The sequence below is a fragment of the Durotheca rogersii genome (assembly GCF_024521655.1).
Source record: "Durotheca rogersii strain YMJ 92031201 chromosome Unknown GGS23scaffold_1, whole genome shotgun sequence".
NCBI lineage: Eukaryota > Fungi > Ascomycota > Sordariomycetes > Xylariales > Xylariaceae > Durotheca > Durotheca rogersii.
The window spans coordinates 404,850-421,952 of NW_026251232.1; the positions used below are offsets into that span (position 1 = coordinate 404,850).

The 17,103-nt window shown below is 57.9% G+C and overlaps 9 protein-coding genes across 9 annotated transcripts; 4 read left to right on the top strand and 5 right to left on the bottom strand.

The window, feature by feature from the left end:
* Positions 1 to 706: 706 nt before the first annotated feature.
* Positions 707 to 1,575, top strand: GGS23DRAFT_591762 (uncharacterized protein; the record flags this gene model as incomplete). Its single annotated transcript, XM_051517781.1, has 2 exons — positions 707 to 1,084; positions 1,147 to 1,575. The coding sequence occupies 2 exons, from the start codon at positions 707 to 709 to the stop codon at positions 1,573 to 1,575; spliced, it is 807 nt and encodes a 268-aa protein (XP_051376663.1).
* Positions 1,576 to 1,819: 244 nt separating this feature from the next.
* On the bottom strand, positions 1,820 to 2,789 carry GGS23DRAFT_4150 (cell cycle control protein cwf14). The gene is made up of 2 exons (XM_051513709.1): positions 2,241 to 2,789; positions 1,820 to 2,129 (listed from the first exon to the last, which is right to left on the bottom strand). The coding sequence occupies exons 1-2, from the start codon at positions 2,565 to 2,567 to the stop codon at positions 1,986 to 1,988; spliced, it is 471 nt and encodes a 156-aa protein (XP_051376664.1). The 5' UTR covers positions 2,568 to 2,789; the 3' UTR covers positions 1,820 to 1,985.
* A 6-nt stretch (positions 2,790 to 2,795) lies between these two features.
* On the top strand, positions 2,796 to 3,633 carry GGS23DRAFT_4176 (uncharacterized protein). Its single transcript, XM_051513728.1, has 3 exons — positions 2,796 to 3,035; positions 3,089 to 3,150; positions 3,272 to 3,633. Exons 1-3 carry the CDS (start codon positions 2,993 to 2,995, stop codon positions 3,596 to 3,598), a joined length of 432 nt encoding a protein of 143 aa, XP_051376665.1. The 5' UTR covers positions 2,796 to 2,992; the 3' UTR covers positions 3,599 to 3,633.
* Positions 3,634 to 3,821: 188 nt separating this feature from the next.
* On the bottom strand, positions 3,822 to 4,787 carry GGS23DRAFT_4211 (RBP11-like subunits of RNA polymerase). The gene is made up of 4 exons (XM_051513763.1): positions 4,380 to 4,787; positions 4,233 to 4,324; positions 4,097 to 4,173; positions 3,822 to 4,043 (listed from the first exon to the last, which is right to left on the bottom strand). The coding sequence occupies exons 1-4, from the start codon at positions 4,548 to 4,550 to the stop codon at positions 3,865 to 3,867; spliced, it is 519 nt and encodes a 172-aa protein (XP_051376666.1). The 5' UTR covers positions 4,551 to 4,787; the 3' UTR covers positions 3,822 to 3,864.
* Position 4,788: 1 nt separating this feature from the next.
* On the bottom strand, positions 4,789 to 6,390 carry GGS23DRAFT_4210 (uncharacterized protein). Its single transcript, XM_051513762.1, has 2 exons — positions 5,868 to 6,390; positions 4,789 to 5,808 (listed from the first exon to the last, which is right to left on the bottom strand). The coding sequence occupies exons 1-2, from the start codon at positions 5,916 to 5,918 to the stop codon at positions 5,020 to 5,022; spliced, it is 840 nt and encodes a 279-aa protein (XP_051376667.1). The 5' UTR covers positions 5,919 to 6,390; the 3' UTR covers positions 4,789 to 5,019.
* A 992-nt stretch (positions 6,391 to 7,382) lies between these two features.
* GGS23DRAFT_4208 (uncharacterized protein) lies at positions 7,383 to 8,825 on the bottom strand. The gene has a single exon (XM_051513757.1). It carries the CDS (start codon positions 8,446 to 8,448, stop codon positions 7,561 to 7,563), a length of 888 nt encoding a protein of 295 aa, XP_051376668.1. The 5' UTR covers positions 8,449 to 8,825; the 3' UTR covers positions 7,383 to 7,560.
* A 160-nt stretch (positions 8,826 to 8,985) lies between these two features.
* On the top strand, positions 8,986 to 10,574 carry GGS23DRAFT_4824 (uncharacterized protein). The gene is made up of 3 exons (XM_051514315.1): positions 8,986 to 9,094; positions 9,240 to 9,997; positions 10,063 to 10,574. Exons 2-3 carry the CDS (start codon positions 9,668 to 9,670, stop codon positions 10,402 to 10,404), a joined length of 672 nt encoding a protein of 223 aa, XP_051376669.1. The 5' UTR covers positions 8,986 to 9,094; positions 9,240 to 9,667; the 3' UTR covers positions 10,405 to 10,574.
* Positions 10,575 to 12,314: 1,740 nt separating this feature from the next.
* Positions 12,315 to 13,825, top strand: GGS23DRAFT_591768 (Tautomerase/MIF; the record flags this gene model as incomplete). The annotated part of the gene is made up of 3 exons (XM_051517782.1): positions 12,315 to 12,812; positions 12,964 to 13,416; positions 13,493 to 13,825. 3 exons carry the CDS (start codon positions 12,315 to 12,317, stop codon positions 13,823 to 13,825), a joined length of 1,284 nt encoding a protein of 427 aa, XP_051376670.1.
* A 1,870-nt stretch (positions 13,826 to 15,695) lies between these two features.
* GGS23DRAFT_601938 (uncharacterized protein) lies at positions 15,696 to 16,427 on the bottom strand (the record flags this gene model as incomplete). Its single annotated transcript, XM_051519250.1, has 2 exons — positions 15,696 to 16,148; positions 16,284 to 16,427. 2 exons carry the CDS (start codon positions 16,425 to 16,427, stop codon positions 15,696 to 15,698), a joined length of 597 nt encoding a protein of 198 aa, XP_051376671.1.
* Between the last annotated feature and the right edge of the window lie 676 nt (positions 16,428 to 17,103).

The window sequence follows — 17,103 nt, forward strand, 5'->3', positions numbered from 1 at the left end:
TATAGGTTTTATTATCCTATCCGGAGGATAGTTATAAATATTTTAACTTTTTCGAAAGAGTAGCTAATTAAGGCTACCTTTACTAGATCTAGTTGCTTATATTTCGGTACTATTATGGATATACTGTCTATAACAACTCCCCCTCCGTATAGTAACTCGGGTAGATGCTTATGCAAATATAACAGGTATACCCAGGTAGGCAAAGGTACCTAACGTACCTAATATATGTACGTCCACGTCTGCTTCTGGCCACGCTTTGGCGACCCCGTTCTATAAATCTACCTCGACGTCCTGCTGCAGCCGTTTCTATCTCTGTCTTCTTCTCTCTCTCTCTCTCTCTCTCTCGGATCTCGAATATTCTGAGAGCATAGTGACCATAGATTATATGCTGTTCCAGCTCCCCGTCCTGTTCTACCCATAGGTACCTACCGTTCAACGTAAGAGGTAGGTAGGTTGTACATAATACACCTGGGTATATTTTACTCTTGCACACGTCGGACCCCACAGCGCAAGCTCGGGTCACCCTGATCAGATCTTGCTATCACTCCCTCACTACCTCCGCGGCCGTCCAACGATCAACCAAAACCGCGTCACATCCCTCTCCCCTGCTTGGCTGCTGTATGCTCATACAGTCATATTAAGTCGTTGACCGCAGTCTTGCTCATGTAATTGCCCCAAAACTCCACCATACCCATACACCATAAAGATGAAGCGCTCACGCGAGCCTGATGAAGGCGGAGACTACTCATCACCAGAGCCCGAGAGTATTCCGAGCAGAGCCACGCCGGATGGTTCGACGAGTCCCCGAGAGGCAGCAGCAATCCCCCCCGCGAAAATCGCAGAGCTCGACGAGTCCGCCGTCAACACCACTGACACCTTTGCCATGAGATGCTCCCTTCCTCCCCATCGCGAGGTGCTCTCCTTCAAGACCTACGCCGAATATGAGTCGCATCACAACCGCACTCACACGAACCGCTGCGTAGAGTGCGGAAAGAACTTGCCCTCAGAATATTTGTTGAATGTTCACATCGAAGAATGCCACGACGTCTTCGTGGCGGTGAAGAGAGAAAAGGGCGAGCACACGGTAAGGAGAGTCCCTAGTGAGCATGTCTGCAACGTGACCCGTGGCTGACCACGATTGCGTAGTATTCTTGTTTCGTCGAGGGCTGCGATCGAAAATGCAGGACGCCGCAGAAGAGACGTAGCCATCTCATCGACAAACACATGTACCCGAAGAACTACTTCTTCGCCGTCAGCAAGGAGGGTGTAGACGGGAGGCAGTCCTTACTCCTCGAAGGCGGGCATCGTCGGCGAAGGTCCTCCGCAGCTACCAACGCAAGCGGGCCCAAGGCGGCGCCAGCACCCGGTGCCCAGAGTCCTCAACAGGTAGAGACCGCCAAGACGGCGACCGAGAAGACGAAAACGCAAACGGTGGCCGAAGCTCCTCCATTCCCAGCTGCCGCCCCAGACACCGAGATGGAAGATCTGGCCGGTGCCATGTCCGCATTGCAGTTCGTACCCACCAGTGTGCGCTTCGGTCATAGGAAGGGGAAAACAGGGTTCGCGAGGCGATAATGCGGATGAACGATAGACGAACGAGAACACGACATTACGAGTATTATAAAATTGACGAAGTCGATAGCGACGCATCATACCATAGGCATACCGGCCCCGCCAGAGAATATAGCTTTTTGATCTAGTGACCTTTTGTGGTTCCCACTCCTCTGCAGCTTGGTTTGCGATATCTTCCCAGGCCACGGACGCGAGAAATGGAAACGATGGTGGGGAGAAATGGCCCGTACCCCGAAACAGGCGTATAGTTTGATGATAGAAACCAGTAGAACGAATCCCAACCGCGATTACCAAGAGAGAATCCACCACCAACGCCGCCACTATGCCGCCATGCCGTAATGCCACAAGTGATGCCCAGCGAATCCGTATACACGAAATGTTAAAATCCCCCTGACTCTAACTCTCTCCCTCTCTCAGTCGCTCGACGCGCAGCCCCGGCAGCCGCAGTTGACGCACTGGACGTCCTGCTCGTCTTTCAGCTGGGCTTTCGGAACTCGGCAGATGCATGTCGATTGGAAGTTGGTCTCCTTGGTCTGGATGCAGCGCAGGCAACACAACTGTAAAACGTCCAGTTAGCGGATTTCTTCGTCTCCGTCTTCCTCGTTTCCTGCCGGCCAGGACCGGCGAGACCAGCAGATATATGTGGGTCTATGTATATACGGACGCACCTTTTCGTAACCCTGCTTCTTCCACTTGGCGATGAGCATTGGGTCGGCGTAGCCGTTCTTGAGCAGCCAGTCGTAGAGGGGGCGGCTGATGGCCTCCTTCTCGTAGTAGAGTTCGTAGACGTAGCGGCTGCGCTGGTGGGCGATCTGGAAGATGGGCCACTGCGCCTGGTGCTTCGGGGCCGCGACGCCGCCGCCCGCCGTCGGCGGTGCGTTCTGCGCGTCCTTCATCTTGATCGCGAACACCTCGAGGTCGTCCCGGATGTCGTCGAACCCCGCCGGCGGCTTCTTCTGCCGCGACGAGGCCCCGTGCGAGCGTATCGCCGGCATCGCGGACGGACGGACCGGCAGAGCTCTGTTCGCGCGAGGTAGGGGCTGGCGGATTGGGGCTAGATAGGTAGATGTCGGGGTGAGTGAAAGGTCGGTCTCGCGTCGGGCAGGAGGTAGATTCGTAGATTCGGAGCCAAGGGCAAGCGCTGACGTCGCATGAGATGCTCGTTGGCGGGGCGGGGCTGAGAGGATATCTTCAATTAAGGTGAAGCTTCGCCAGAAGTGAAGGCTGAATCTATCGGTGTGCCTCAACTTAAATGGTTACGCCACACGGTTATGTCAGATGACTAAGCAACGTGGCTAGGCTTCGGTCAATTCCCAGTCATGCCCGCGCCCGCCGTCCCATCCGTCTACCTCAAGGTGGAATGTGACCGGGTAGACCGACCGAGCCTCATATTCAGGAGCACCACCAGACTTCATCCGCCATGGCGATCTTACCCACGCAACTTGCGCGGACGACCCGACAATGTCGGTACCCATCCTCGCACATCCCGACGACGCCTTGCTGACCCAGCTCGCAGCCGCCAATTGGGCCGACGCAAAGCAACGAGTACTCACGGCATACAGAGAATGGTTACGAGCAGTACGGCACCCTCCCTCTTCCTCGCCCTTCTCCTCTTAATGCGCTACGACTGCTATGAAGCGCATCAGCTCCGAGAATGTATGAGGTTCAGCGCCGGCTAATACAGGGTGTTATCGTTTAGGCGCCCGAGATCCAGACCATGTACTCCATCAACTTCCCGGTCCCCGTCATCCGCACGCGCATGCGGCAGGAATTCGAGCGGAACCGATTCGTGAACAATCTAGCGGTCGTCGATGTGCTGCTCCTGAAGAACAACGCAGAATACCAGGTCAGTCCGTTTGGTAGATCTAGGCCCAGCCTCATGCGGCTCGACAACCTAGGAAGGGGGGAGGAGCTTCGGGGCCCGAATAATATATCCGTTCGGAAGAAGCATACACTGATGAGCTACGGTACGATAGGAAACGATGAATTACTGGAAGCAAACTACACACGTTATGTCGTATTTTAAGACCGAAAATTTCCGAGGGGCAGACAGACTACCAGACAGCTTCATGAAGGGTTTCATAGAGGCAGGTTTCTCCATTACAGCGCCTTGGGGGCTAGAAGCTCCAACTAACAGCATGATAGGGTCGCAACTAGGTACTGGTATCATATCCCACCCCTGTATTGTACATAGCCAGACCAGGTGAACACTTTACCACCTGAGAATATTGTCTCTCGTACTCCGAACGCCCGAAAAAAATGCCGTTACTGCCCGCCCCGCCGCGTTCTCTCTCAAGCCGCCCCGGATCCCGTAGCCCTTCTCGCGTCTGCCTCCTCCCGCCTCTTGCGTGCCTGCTCCGGTTGCGCATTGAACTTATCGCGCTCGGACCAGAACTTGTCTGCAACGATGTCACAAAGGTCGTCTAAATCTTGAAGACCTTTAGCCAATGCGGCGGCGGCAGTCGTCGTGCCTGCAGAACGGTTAGCACCGGCCCCAGGAAGAGGAAAATCTGGCGTGCTTTACCATATGTTTGGATTCTCAAGTTCATCTTGTCTTCCGAGGGGTGTGGGATGGCGTACGCGCAGAATTCGACATCGGGGCTACATGGCAATTAGCTGCCTTCTTCGAGGTCAAGAAACCAAATTCTAAACATCCGTACTTCTTCATGATGATGTATCGCAGAGCGTTCCCGAGCGTGTGGCCCTCCTTCAAGAATTCGAAAGAAGCTGCCGTGTTAGAGGATCCAGGCAACTGTATATTATCAGCGCATACCTTCCCCCACATCAAGTTACTGTGTGGGACGCACGATTCGGACTCGTTGGGGCTCCTCTTCTTCTTCCTCTTCCTCTTCCTCTTCTTCCTCCTCCTCCTCCGCCTCCTCCCCTTCGACGGGTTTCTGCGCTGACAGGGGGGCGTCATCCATGTTGACGTCTACTTCCTCCGGCGCATCGCCGTTAGCTTTCGTTCTTCCGGGCATGGTTCACGTCGTGGACCCTGTAGGTGTCGGTTTCTTTAAGAAGAGAAAATCCGGAGCGAGGCGGTGGGCGAGTTCTTGTCGATAGGTAAGTGTTAACCAACCGAATTCTTTTTGATTTTTTTTTACCGCGCGAGAGCCACCCAGGATTTTGGAGGGGCGATAAGTCAATTGAGACGAGCTCGGACAACAAAATGGATTCAGGATTCCTTAGGTTTTAATTACGTAACTGCATAGATACACATTCTGGGTACACGTGTATGTAGTTCGATTACCTAAGCGCCTATAGTGGTTTCATTATGCTCCTTAATTCAATTGCGCAGGACCCCTTAGAAGACAGGAGATATTCCGCGCCAGTGACCCGACACCCCCTCTCCGGCCTAATACTATCCAATAACAACCTATACCTACCTAGTAGGGGTACTGGTTAGCATTCCATCTATTCGAATGGTCCTCTGCGCGCCGCACGGTTTCAGTTGGCCAAGAGCTTGCTATACTGCGGTAGTCGAGCCCGCTTGAAGAAGGACGAGCGGCGGCCTTGATAACCCAAAATTTCCTGGTCGTAGACAGGAAGATCGGGCTCGGCAGCAATGGTTTGGACGCGCCATCGAGGCGACTTAAAGTGATGCTGCCGCCTTTCGACAGCGGTGATCGCCGTCTGGATGCGCCGCTCCAGAAGTCGGTTTCGTCGGCCTGGCTCGACGAAGGCGGCGTCTGCGCTGTAAACAGGGTTCCTGTCGTCGCAGACAAAAGTGAGTTGCTCTAGGCCGACGAAATGTTGGTTCACCTGGCGCAAGATGCGCTCAGCGGATCGCGCGCCAGCGCCACCCGCGGCGCCATTACGGCCACCATCACTTGGCATGAGCGCCTCGTTGATGGCGACGTGGCGCACGAGAGCTAATTCCTCTGGCGAGCTCAGCGATATCAACGTGTCAAGCTGCGTCTCCGAAGCCTCGGCTCCGTCTCTCGCGCCGAAATAGAGCGTGTCCCTGAGGGGATCGAAGAAGAAGCGGCCAGCCTGGGGACCGATATCGAACAGCAACCGGTATCGTTTCAACCCCTCAAGCCGAGACTCTCTGCACGTATGCAAGTTAATCGGAATTGGCGATGCGGACGTGCAAATAGGAGTAGGTTTGCCCCCATATTGCGGCTCGAAGATCGTGGCGCTGCGGGTGCACTTGATCTCAACTATACGGGGCCCCGGGAGGTTGTGGTTCCATATCTCGAGCCGGATTTCGGCGGGAAGATATGGGAAGAGATGCTAAGATTTGTCAGTCCCGCTCGCTCTCGTCCCTTCTCGCCATAGTTAGTTAGACTTACGAAGATCCCGAGGTTGCCCCCCGCCACTACCAACTTTTCTTCAATGGCCATCGCCGACAGCAAGGAGGTGGCACCGTATGGGCGGTATGGGCCCAAGGGCACGGTCAAGTACGAGCCCAAACCCAGAGAGACGGGAGGCGGTAAAGATGCTGCTGGTTGGGATCTGTCCCCGGGACGGGACAAAGGACACCTCGTCCCCGTGCATATATATAAGAACCTGACTTTCCCGGGTCTAACCCACAGAGCCAGGTATCGCCGAGGTTACGTCGGGCAAGAAGATTCAGCCTACCCAAAAAAGTCATATCGAACAAAAAGCAGTAGCACAGTCAGTTGACCGCCGAGTTGTTGGCCGTGTGTGCCGCACAAGACTAGTCCAGCCGACCTCCATTTACGTATACCGTTGGCATCCATTTTCGCTGCAAACACTTTCTCTCAGAAGACTGGGCGGCTGATCTACAGAACCCAACTGTGCCTCCAGATTTCGGAGGGATCCACTCGACCCGACAGTTTGGATGGTACTGGCGGTGGTGGTGCCGTCCTTCCTATAGTTCCGACGCCCGTCTACAGGCTCGCTCTAACGAAGATCCTAACATCCCAAACGCCGTCGTGCGCCTATTGTCAGACTATTCCTAGGCCGGTATGGCTGTGGCGAGCTCTCATCAAAATCAAAGGAACAAACTGCGGTATGCTGGAATAGTCCCAGAGAATGCTGCTGTACGCACACTATCTCACTTGAGACCCAAACAAACACGACCAGACCGCCACTTAGTGCTAGCGTTCACAGTGTAGTGTAGACCTGGCGAGGTGCGTACGAGTTTGGATACCCAAGTACCACCACGGGAAGGAAACGCGCGAGACGGCATTGCGCTTAGTCCCTATCTCAGGTCTTCGGCGCACATCATCTCTCGCTCCGTTCCCGGGAGGCACGAGCTGGGAAAAGGAAAGACTCGGTCTCCTGGGCGAGAACTACCTCGCTTCTAAGCAGATCTCTATCCATGTTTAGTTTCGTCTGGAACCCCCCCGCTGTCTATCTTCGATCCAGCGCTGGTATAAAGCGGGACCGCGCCGCTCTGCGGAAGGGTTATACGGCCATCTATGTACGGCATGTGGCGAGTCAACAGGTACATATTCGAAACCCTGGGAGATCCCCTCGGTTCCGGGCCACCGGCACAAAGCTATCGGGATGCATACGTACGTGCCGGGGATGGCCCCAGTTCGCAGAGCGTGTGATATCGCACCCTGGCTGTAACAAATCAGCCAGGTGGTACATAGCACACATACACCGTCGGGGTTTTACGGCCCCACGAGAACAACTTTGTCGATGCTCGATGGCGTAGGCCGACACGCCTTTTCGAGTCGTGGCCGACCGAAGTCGCCTCTACAGGGAACCGAGACGAGATATCGCTAGGCAGTCAACGTGGATTTTGTGGCCATCGGCGTCCTGCAGGTCAAGAGAGCCTTGTTATTGCTGTTCTTTGCTCAGCTCGTCTCTCTTCTAACAAACAAGGCGCCAGCCGGCCCGCCACAGGCCCCCGGCCTCCCCACTCGGCCGAGCAAACGGCGAGTCGTTGCGCACTACGTGAGTAACGCGAGGGATTACACGTTGGTAGTGACCAGCTAACTTGCTGGCGGCCCACGAGCCCTCTACTGGTCCACGGTGCGACGCCCGTTGGGGCGTCAGGCAAAAATCAGTTCATTGCAAGACATGAATATGCAAGGAAGCAATTCGTTGCCGCGACGATAGAGTACGTAGACGACAGGGCGTGTAAGCAAGACATAACATACACGTATGTACTTGTATACCAGGATGACAAGACAAGCCTACGTCAAAAAAGTTTACCCGCGAGTCTCTCACGTAGGGTGTAGGCGCACCAGGGGAGAGATCTCCATACACACTTACATAAGAAGGTCCGGTTCGGGAAGCTGAGACGGACACGAGCTGCATGCTCCATGCACAGGCCGGATGATGTGTCGATGAATGCGAGGAGGCCCCGGAGAAGAGGCATCGAGATTGATGCAACCCTACAGGTACGGTTGTGGTGTCAGACTCCGCCGTTCTGTCTGCGCCAGGTCGATAGAAGACGGGAATAATAGGTATATTCGAGTGAGACACGATGGCACTCGCGAAAGACCTGTGGAAGCTAACGGGGACGCTAACGTTCTGCTGGCGAAGCAGTAATATGCGAATGGGCGCGGACAAACCAATCCTCTGATCGAGTCTGACGCCCTTACCGCCGCCGTGTTTACACGTACGGGGGTCATCTCTTGGTGGATGCCGTGGATTCCCCAGAGACGCGAGAGAGGGGCCATATCTCAGGTTCTGGATCGCAGCCGAGCCAGCTTTCACGGGTACCTGAAACCATACACCGAACCAGCGCAACCTCCTGTGTTCAAACCACGCATGCGTTATTCTTGCTTGGGTAGCGACAGGCGCTTCCGCACGGATAAGTTGACCCATTCCCACGTCCACGTAGCTTAGGTACTTACCTACAGCCGGCGGATTCGATAGCGCCGAGGAGAGAGAGAGACAGGCAGGGAGAAATGAAGAAGGGCAGATCCCATCTCTCTCGTCTGGCGCCATTGGCCGTGTAAGGCTACCTACCTAGAGGTACCTAAAGTTAGGTGAGGTGAGGTACCTAAAGGCTTAGAACAATTAGGTCCATACCCAGTAACATCAGGTGCCTTGAGCGAGCCAGTAATCCCTATCCGGGCCCCACCCCCACCTTTACCCCCCTCCCCCCTCAGCTGTTCCTCCTCTCTTACTGGCTCGTCGCCGCGTCGGGTCGGGAGCGAGCGAGCGAAACCGCGGCGCTTACGCGGTGACGGCCCTAAATATAGGCCGTGGCCCGGGCCAATCGACAGCCGCGGTGGCAACCTTATCACAGATCGCGCCTATCAGCGGTCCCTGCCGGTCTGTGGCCCCTCCCTGTTCCTTGGTGGCCCCGCCATCCAACCAGAGGGGAAACGCGCACAGAGGGAAAATTGCATGCTACCTACCTCCTAACCCGCTATTACTGGGCAACCCCTTCAATTTCTATCTTGTCTCTCGTCTGCTCAGCTTCGTCTCCTCCCCTTCTTCCGTCGCACGCGTCTAGCGCGTCCACAGGTATTACACCACCCGCTACGCGCACATGCGCATGCACGAAGCCTCCCTCCCTCCATCGGTCCTACGGCCTTGCCGCCCTCCCCGTCGAGGTAGTGACGGCTTCTGGGGGCGTGCACGGGATGTAGGTATGTGACCTAGGGAAGCGGGTGCATGGGCGCCTCGCCGTCGCCGTACAGAGAGACAGGGCGGGCGTGTAGGCGTGTAGGCCGGCAAGACCAGCCAGCGCTGGGCTATATTCGCCCGCAGCTAAGACCTGCTATCCTTAGCATCCGTCGCGCGCCTCGAGCGCTAAGGCCCCCGCGGTTTCGTTCCGTGCTACTACCGCATTGGCGCCGCGGTCGACGGTAGGTTGTGGTCGACGGTCGCCGTCGCGGCTGGCTGGCGATGTCGATATATTCCTTCGCATCCGCCGCTTGTAGGGTCATCGTCTGTCTTCAGCATCTCTCGTCCAAGTTCGGTTCTCCCACTTGGGCTTCTTTTCGCTGTTTTTTTCTCTTTCTTTCTTCTCCTTGAACTTGTCTCATTTTCCCTTGCTTCTTGTTCTATTCTTCTCTGCTACTTAGCCTCGCCCGGCCTAAATATCCGCCTCTCCTTCTATATAGCACCGCCAGCTTTCCGACAGCGTCGGAAACGGACCGGCGCATATCTGCCCATCTATTTTTCCATTAGGCCACCACCGTCTTCGCGCCCCATAATGTCTGCCGAAGAAAAGGGCGCTGTGTCCGTCTCCGACTTGGAGGTCGACCCCCGAGACCTTCGTTTCCAAGAACACGCGAGGAGGATCCGTCTCGTCGACAGTGCCCGCGTCGGTCTTACCGGACTCGCCCTCCTCTGCGGTCTCACCATCCTCGGGACTTCGGCCGATACTCTGGCCGTGTACCGCGCCACTCGTCTCTCGACCGATTTCCACCTACCATTATGGCCCGATCGCTTCGATCTCCGGCCCACCGTAGCGCTGGTCGTCGATAGCGCCATCGTTGTCGCCGTCAGTGTCGCGTCTCTGCTCTTTAGCAAGGTCAAAATAGTGAGTCGCAAGCTCCGTCAACATTATCCCTAGTATTATAGCTTGTGCTGACAGTTTCATCACAGCTTCGCAACCTGACTCCCGTCCACACGCCCCTCAGTCTGGCTGCGCCCTTCGTCGGCTTCGTGTCTGTCATGATCAGCATGATCTTCTTCTATGCTGTCAACGCGTCGACGACTCATGATACGCTGCAGAGCTGGAGCTGTCAATGGGGGTTCGTTGGCATGGCTTTGAAGCCGCACTTCAAAACCCTATGTGACGAAAGCCGGACGGCCCTTTACCTATCCGTCATCCTAGTGCCTGTCCAATTAGCTGCCCTCACTGTCGCCGGCTATCAGGCGATTTTAGAGAGGAGATCGACCAGCATCGCCCCGTCTCACAAGTCTCGCAGCCCCACGCCGTCGTAGGACGGTGACGAGATAACAGGCCGTACCCCCCAACCTGGTTATCTATCAGCCCACCTGCAGCCGCTCGCTAACGGCGCCGCGTCATGCGTTATTGGATGTTTGGGTGTGGCACTGGATCTCGTTTCTGGGAATACATCGGGTAAGCATGGAAGACAGGTGGGGGGGGAGGAGGGAAGAGAGGGGGGCAATAACCACAACGGGTTCAAGGTGGTAATCTATCTGTACAAAAGTTTTTAATAAGCCACCGGAGGGAGGTTGCCGGACAATATATGTTATCTGAGACGATAATACGGCGTCGGCGCGCGTGCTCCGTTCGCAGCCTTGTTCCCTAGGTCAGCAGATGGGCAGGCGTAGTGCGATATCTCTCGGCCCTCGGGATTCTATAAAAAGGGCTTTCACGAATTCGGACTTCACCGCTCGGACAGCCCAAGGTGTCACCAGCGGTCCGCGGGTATGCAAGCAATATACCGCTACGGCGCTTTACCTGGGTCGGAAAACTGTCGCTACGGCTGGCGACACGCTTGTTTGCGAGGAGAGGAGAAAAGCTAGGAGTGGAGTGGCCCGGGGAGAAGTCCGTCTTGTTGAAGAAGAGCGACAGAGCGATTCATAAGGCACCTCGATCCCCCCCCCCCCTGCCTCCCTTCACAAACTCGCAGCACCACCGTCGCTCTCTCTCCCTAGCGGTTGGCAGGCTTGACGAGTTAGCGAAGAAGAGGGGGTGGTCTAGAACAGCTGGTGGCCCCGAACGAGCGATATCGTGTGGCCTTGGATATCGGTTACCGAGTTTCACACCCTAGGCCCGGCTTGATTGTTTTGCATGGCCTGTCTTGGGTCGAGCAGGCAGGTAGATTGTTTTGTGCATCGTCTAACAGCCATGTCTCTCGTCGTCTGCGCCATTTCCGGGAGGCGACATGAATCGGTGTAACGCGAGAGTCCGGGCCTGGAGAGGGAGGGAGAGGGAAGAAAGACCGGTTTGATAAGACGACCCCGGGCCCATCTACGTGAATAAATACAAGGACGGGATGCCTCCCGGCCTGGCTGGAGTGCTGCTATGCCTGTCTCGTCATTTATTTATTTTTCCTTCGCCCGTGCAACTTATCGACGGTCTGCATCTTATCGTGTCGCGATAGCTTCAACATCTCCGTCTTGTGTGTACCTCTCTCTCTCTCTCTCTCTCTCTCTGCTCTCGCTCTCGTGCACATACCTACGCCTGGACTGCCTATTGCCTAGATCCTTGGGGAGAGAGACACTGGAAGTTTAATTAAAATTATACCTACACAGCAACCGAAAACTCCGTTCTCCTCCAGACCTCGCCAGAGTCGCCGACGCCCGGGCTGAATCAATCTCGGCGTGTATCACCTGGCGCGGTCACCGACTCTTCGCGTTCCCGCTTCTACCCCAACGATCTACCTACCTACGTATATACACAGTAGGGCACCCTATCTGGGAGGACCCGGAGATCACCTATCAGAATAGGATCCGGATTTGGGGACCAGACGCTCACCAACAACTCCCCCGGTTTAAAGCCAGGCTGCGTGGCCTATCAGACCCGTCACCCGTCAGCGAGGGTCCATCGACGGGAGACTGATAAGGTGTAAGCCCAGCGTCTCCTTGGCTGAGAACACAGACCCGGTTCCCCACGTCGTCGTCAGCCTCGAAAAGCGATACGAATGCCTGCATGCGCTAAGTAGGGAAGGAGGTCGATGCAAGGAATCGTGTGCTCAGAAAGAAGTTGGCGGGAAGCTGCCGACCTTCCGACCTGCCGCCGTTGCGCCGCCGCCACCGCCGCATTGGGAACGCCCAGCTGCGCTTCCGAGAGACATCGCGTTTGGCAGACGACACTAGACCGCCTGAGACGCCCAAGACGGGTCGTCGCCCTGTAGACGAAAGGCTCCAGTCCTGGCGCGACTATGGGTCGAGCCGAGCTCCCTCTTCCCCGTATAAACGGCGCCATCTCCACGGGCAACACCGCCACCACCACCGCCAAAAACAACAACAACAATCTCTCGTTGCCCACTCTCGTTTCCTCGTCGTCCTCTGCGTCGTCGTTGTCCTCCTCCTCCTTTCCTCCCGCCACCGCGCACCGAAAGCTGCGATCCGCCCGCGGGCCGCCGCCGTCGCCGCCGCCGCCGCCGTCTCGACCTCACCGCCCGCACCTCGTCGAGGGCAACGCCATGATGCGCGACATCGACCGCCCGCCGCCCGGCGACCCGCTGCCAGCGGCGACGACGACGACAGCCGCGGGGTCGGGCCGCCGGAAGAAGCCCCCCGTCCACCCCGACCTCGCCAGGAAGCGCAGCGCCTACTTCGAGACCGAGTTCGCCGCGGCGAACCGCGAGCCGGACCCGGCCCGCACGCGCGTCCAGAACGAGGCCATCGTAGTAGCCGATCTGCGGACGAACGTGATTGTGAGTTTTCCTTCTTCTCCTTCTTTTCTCCTTCTTTCTCGGCCCTTCTTTTTTCCCTTCCCGTCCCGTCTGTACTCCCCGCACCTCCCCCCCCCGTTCCCCCCCCCTTTTCCGTCAACGTAGCCGCAACGCGCGGGGACTAACGGCGGAGACCGGGCCGAGCCGGGGCCGGGCGGCGCGCGCGCAGATCAAGGACGAGTTCTCGTTCATCACGGACCTGTCGTACCAGCTGTCGAACCGGTACCAGCGGCCGATGTCGTCGGTCGCGGTGGAGCTGAGCCACGGGCGCTGCCTGCTGTTCGGCGGCACCTTCGACCCGGCCTACACGCTGACCATCCGCGCCCTGCCCGCGCTCGTCCAGCCCGCCACCAACCGCCGCAACGCCGCCCTCCTCCAGCGCCACGTCCACGACGCCCTCGGCGTGCCCCCCGCCCGCGGCTACCTCCGCTTCGTCCCCACCCCCGAGCACGCCGTCGCCGTCGGCGGCACCACCGTCGCCGCCCAGATCGACGCCGCCGCCGCCGGCCCCCCCGACCCCCCGCTGCCTGCTGCCGCCGCAGCTGCTAAGGCCGCCCGCAAGGCCACCCGCAAGCTCAGCATCAAGGTACGCCCGCGTCCCACTCCCCTTTTCGCTCCCCCCGTCCCCCTCCGCACGCTCGCTCACCCCTCCCCCGGTGCAGTCCTTGACCGGCTTCCGGTCCGCCTCGATGCTGGACCTCGCGCGCGGGGCGACGACGACGACGCCGCCGCACAGCGCGTCGGACGGGAGCGCCGGCGCGCCCATCGCGACGATCCCCGAGGTGCCGCCGACGCCGCCGGCCGACTCGGACGCGGACGAGCGCGAGCGCGGCGACCGCCTCGGCGACCTCGCCGCCCCGCCGCCCGAGAAGGCGCCCGCGTCGCCGCCGCCGCCCAAGACCGCGCCGCGCCGCCGTAGCCTGCGGTTCGGCCTGTTCGGCGGCCGCGCGACCCCGGGCCCCGAGGAGAGGAGGCGCGCCGGGCGTGAGCGGTGATGGGGAAAGGGAGGGGGGAGGAGGAGGAGGAGGGGGGGGGGGGACATATTTCCTCGCGCCGCGTCGCGGTGTTCTTACGGGAAACGGGACGGGATGGGCGGCGACGGGCGGCGGATCTAAGTGCTGCATGGTTTTGGGAGTCACGCAGAGGAGAGGGAGGATGTGCATGTGGTTTTTTTCTTCGAAAAAATAGGTAAAAATAAAAGTTTTGCCCGCCCGCTACGATAGTAATTATTTGTCCCTCGGCACGCGCTCGCGCGGTACGGATGATAGCGACGACGACTACATACTAGAATACTACTGCGAGCACGTAATATAACAGGATGCTGCGCCCGAGAGGGGGCTAATGTACCGTACCTGAATGATTGAGTACTTGGCTCGTAGTTTAGTCGACGTCCGGTGACTTGTTGCGAGGTAGACCGACGTGCCGAGTTAAAGATCTACTACCCCCAACCCCTTGCCGTAGCGAACGTCTGACCTGGTTCCTAACTAGCTTGGGGGAGTAGAACCTTTGGTGACCCTCCGCGCGAGTCTCTACTATAGTGCTATGTAAAAAGGGAGAGACGTTTTAGAGGTAGGCATAGGTATCGACCAGATCACCGTGCGCTTTGGCAGCGAGCGAGCGAGCGATTCGCAACAAAGCTAACTCTCCTTTCGAGGAGTGGTGCCCCGAGGTAGGAATTGGTGCCCATCGGGCAAGCAAGCAGCAGAGATATTAGACAATACGCGTTCCCTCCCGAGACAGCAAGAAAGCGCGTACATACCCGACACGCGTTTATCCCAGGGAGACTTCGGCTTCGGCCGCGCGGCCACGGCCGGTCGTGTGCTCTCGGGAACGCAGTTAGCCGGGCCGACCTGGTGGCTCGGGACCGAACCTGGCACGCAGCAGGCGGCGGAGGGAAGGAGGAGAGATAGATTCCTCAAGCACCCGAGACCGACAAATTTGCAAGGGAGCAACCTAGGTCGGAATCTAGGTGTCGGGGACGTAGTTGCGAGACAGGATCCCGAGCCGTACGGCCGAGTGGCCAAGTAAGCTGTGCCTAATAAGTTCGCACAGGCAGGTTAGGCGGGTAGGCGGCAGGACCTGAGAGTTAGATTTCAGGGGGGGGCTGGTTGAGATTATGGAGGAGTACGCGTGTCGGGGCCGAGCGCTGTCTGAGGCGGGTTGGACGGATCGTCAGAGGGGAGATATCTATGGGAGACCGAAAGATGTGGAGGGAGAGAGACTAGCGCGGGCGGCCTGGAGGATGGGCTAAGAAGAAGAAGAAAGCAGGAAAATCAGGGAAACCGAGGTGGGAGAGAGGGGTGGGAGAAAGGAGGCTCGTACGAGTGAGCGGAGACATATGGACGGACCGAAGGCTCGCGTGCCACACGCCGCCTGGATCTCGTTGTGCGATGGGGGGCAGGCCAGGGCAGGCTACGAATGACGAGCCGGAGTCGGGAGGGGAGCAGAAATAGGTACCTAGGTGCCTGTTTGGGGAGGCCGCGTGGCGGTTCCAGACTCTTCATCGAGTCTCGACGCCCCCGCATGTGATAGGGCCGGCGGGAGGACATAGGGAGAGGTAGGGAGATGTCGTTGACTGGGAGTAGGATACCTATCCTCTCTCGCTAACTGGGCGGGTGAGAATCTGGGTCGAGACGTCGAGAGGCGTAGGCGCGCCGGACGCGTGCGTCGTTACGGTTGGGAAAAGTAGGCGTCGGTGGCGTTGCGGGCGAGGGCCCTGCCGTTGAAGATGACGAGCCGGTGAAGATGAGGTATGAAAAAAAACTCACATTAAAGCCTAGCGTGATCAATGTCGCAATCTGTGTCCTCGTCCCTAGAATGGCCCTCACTGGGAGCCGGCCCCTGACCGCAGTCGCACTTTTGACGCTATTTCCTCATTTTATAGATTTCGCGGTTAATTTCCTCTTTCCGCAAGGAGAGCTCGGCGGCGGCGGCGAGCATAGTCTCCACAGCCGCCGCGTTGAGCAGTGCAATATTCCGGCAATTGGAGGACCGCTCGTCCTTCTTGACCTTATCTATCCACGGCGGCAGCGCGCCGATGCCGCGACCCCAAGCAAGCCGGGCCGCCGGGCCGCCCGCTGCAGTGGCGATGTCGGCGGGGTCGCACATCGCCAGCTGCCCTTGAGCATCGCGCGTTACTAGCACGTAGCGCAGGCGGCAGAGGTCCGGCTCCCGCAGGAACACGGCTGCGTATTCGCTGTGCAATATGGGGTCGGGGCCGCGGGTGCGCAGCGGCATTTTGTACGTGTTGCCGCTCGCCTCCCATGTGGCGTCGTCGAACGCTTTGGCTGGGAATGGAGAGGACACCGCGTACGGGGACTGATGTTTTGTGCATTTCATAGATGAATAAATTGGCGTCGGTGACCCAACGTTAATGGAGAGAGAGACGCCAAGCAGGGGCAAACAGATAGCTGATTAATAAATAAATAAATAAAAAGTCGAGACACAACTGACCTTTGCGCTCCCTGTGGCCATCAGAAGCAGGCAAGCCAACGGCCAGCGGTCTGCTACCACTTCATGTCCGCTCTTGATGATGTGGTCGTTGGCCATGTACTTCTCGATGAGCGTCAGCGAGGTATAGAACTCGGCAAGCGGCATCCAGGTGTCGTGCAACGGCAGCGAAACAAGTTCGGTGAAATTCTATCGGGAACACTATCGTCCGATTCTTTGCGATACGTGGGGTGCATCATAACGACAAGCGTCTCTACCCTGAGCTTTTCAAGGCTCAGGGTACCCGGGGGCCCTTGCAACTGGCCTGTAATGAGCTCGTCTGGCAGCGGCTTCATCATGTCCACATCAAGGGTTGTGACGGTCATCCATACAACCTGGCGGATGCGGGTGCGCGTCGGAGCCGTGGGCGGAGCACCGAGCAGGACGCTGGCCGGGTCGTCCTTGGCGGACCGACGGCAGATGTGCCTGGCTCGCCTCTCCAGCGGCTCCAGAAAGCGGGCGCGGGTTGTGGTCTTGGCGATGCGGGCCTCGGCTACTTTGGCCACCTCCTCCAGGGGCAGGCCCTGGTTGTCCCAGGTAAGCAGCTCGTCCAGGTCTGTCATGTCCAGAATGCTCTTCACGTGGGCCAGCGTGACCGAGGAAAACTTCTCGGGAGGCTCCTGTACGAAGCGCGTCAAGACGGTCAGAAACCCCTTTCTTCTCTTAAGGCGGGTAAGAAGGGCCGCAGGGCTAGATTGTAACACTTCTCCAATGGCAGTTCGGTCGCGCTCATCTAACATCTCTCTCTCTCTGGTTCCCTGCGGCGCTTTCTCGTCACGGATGC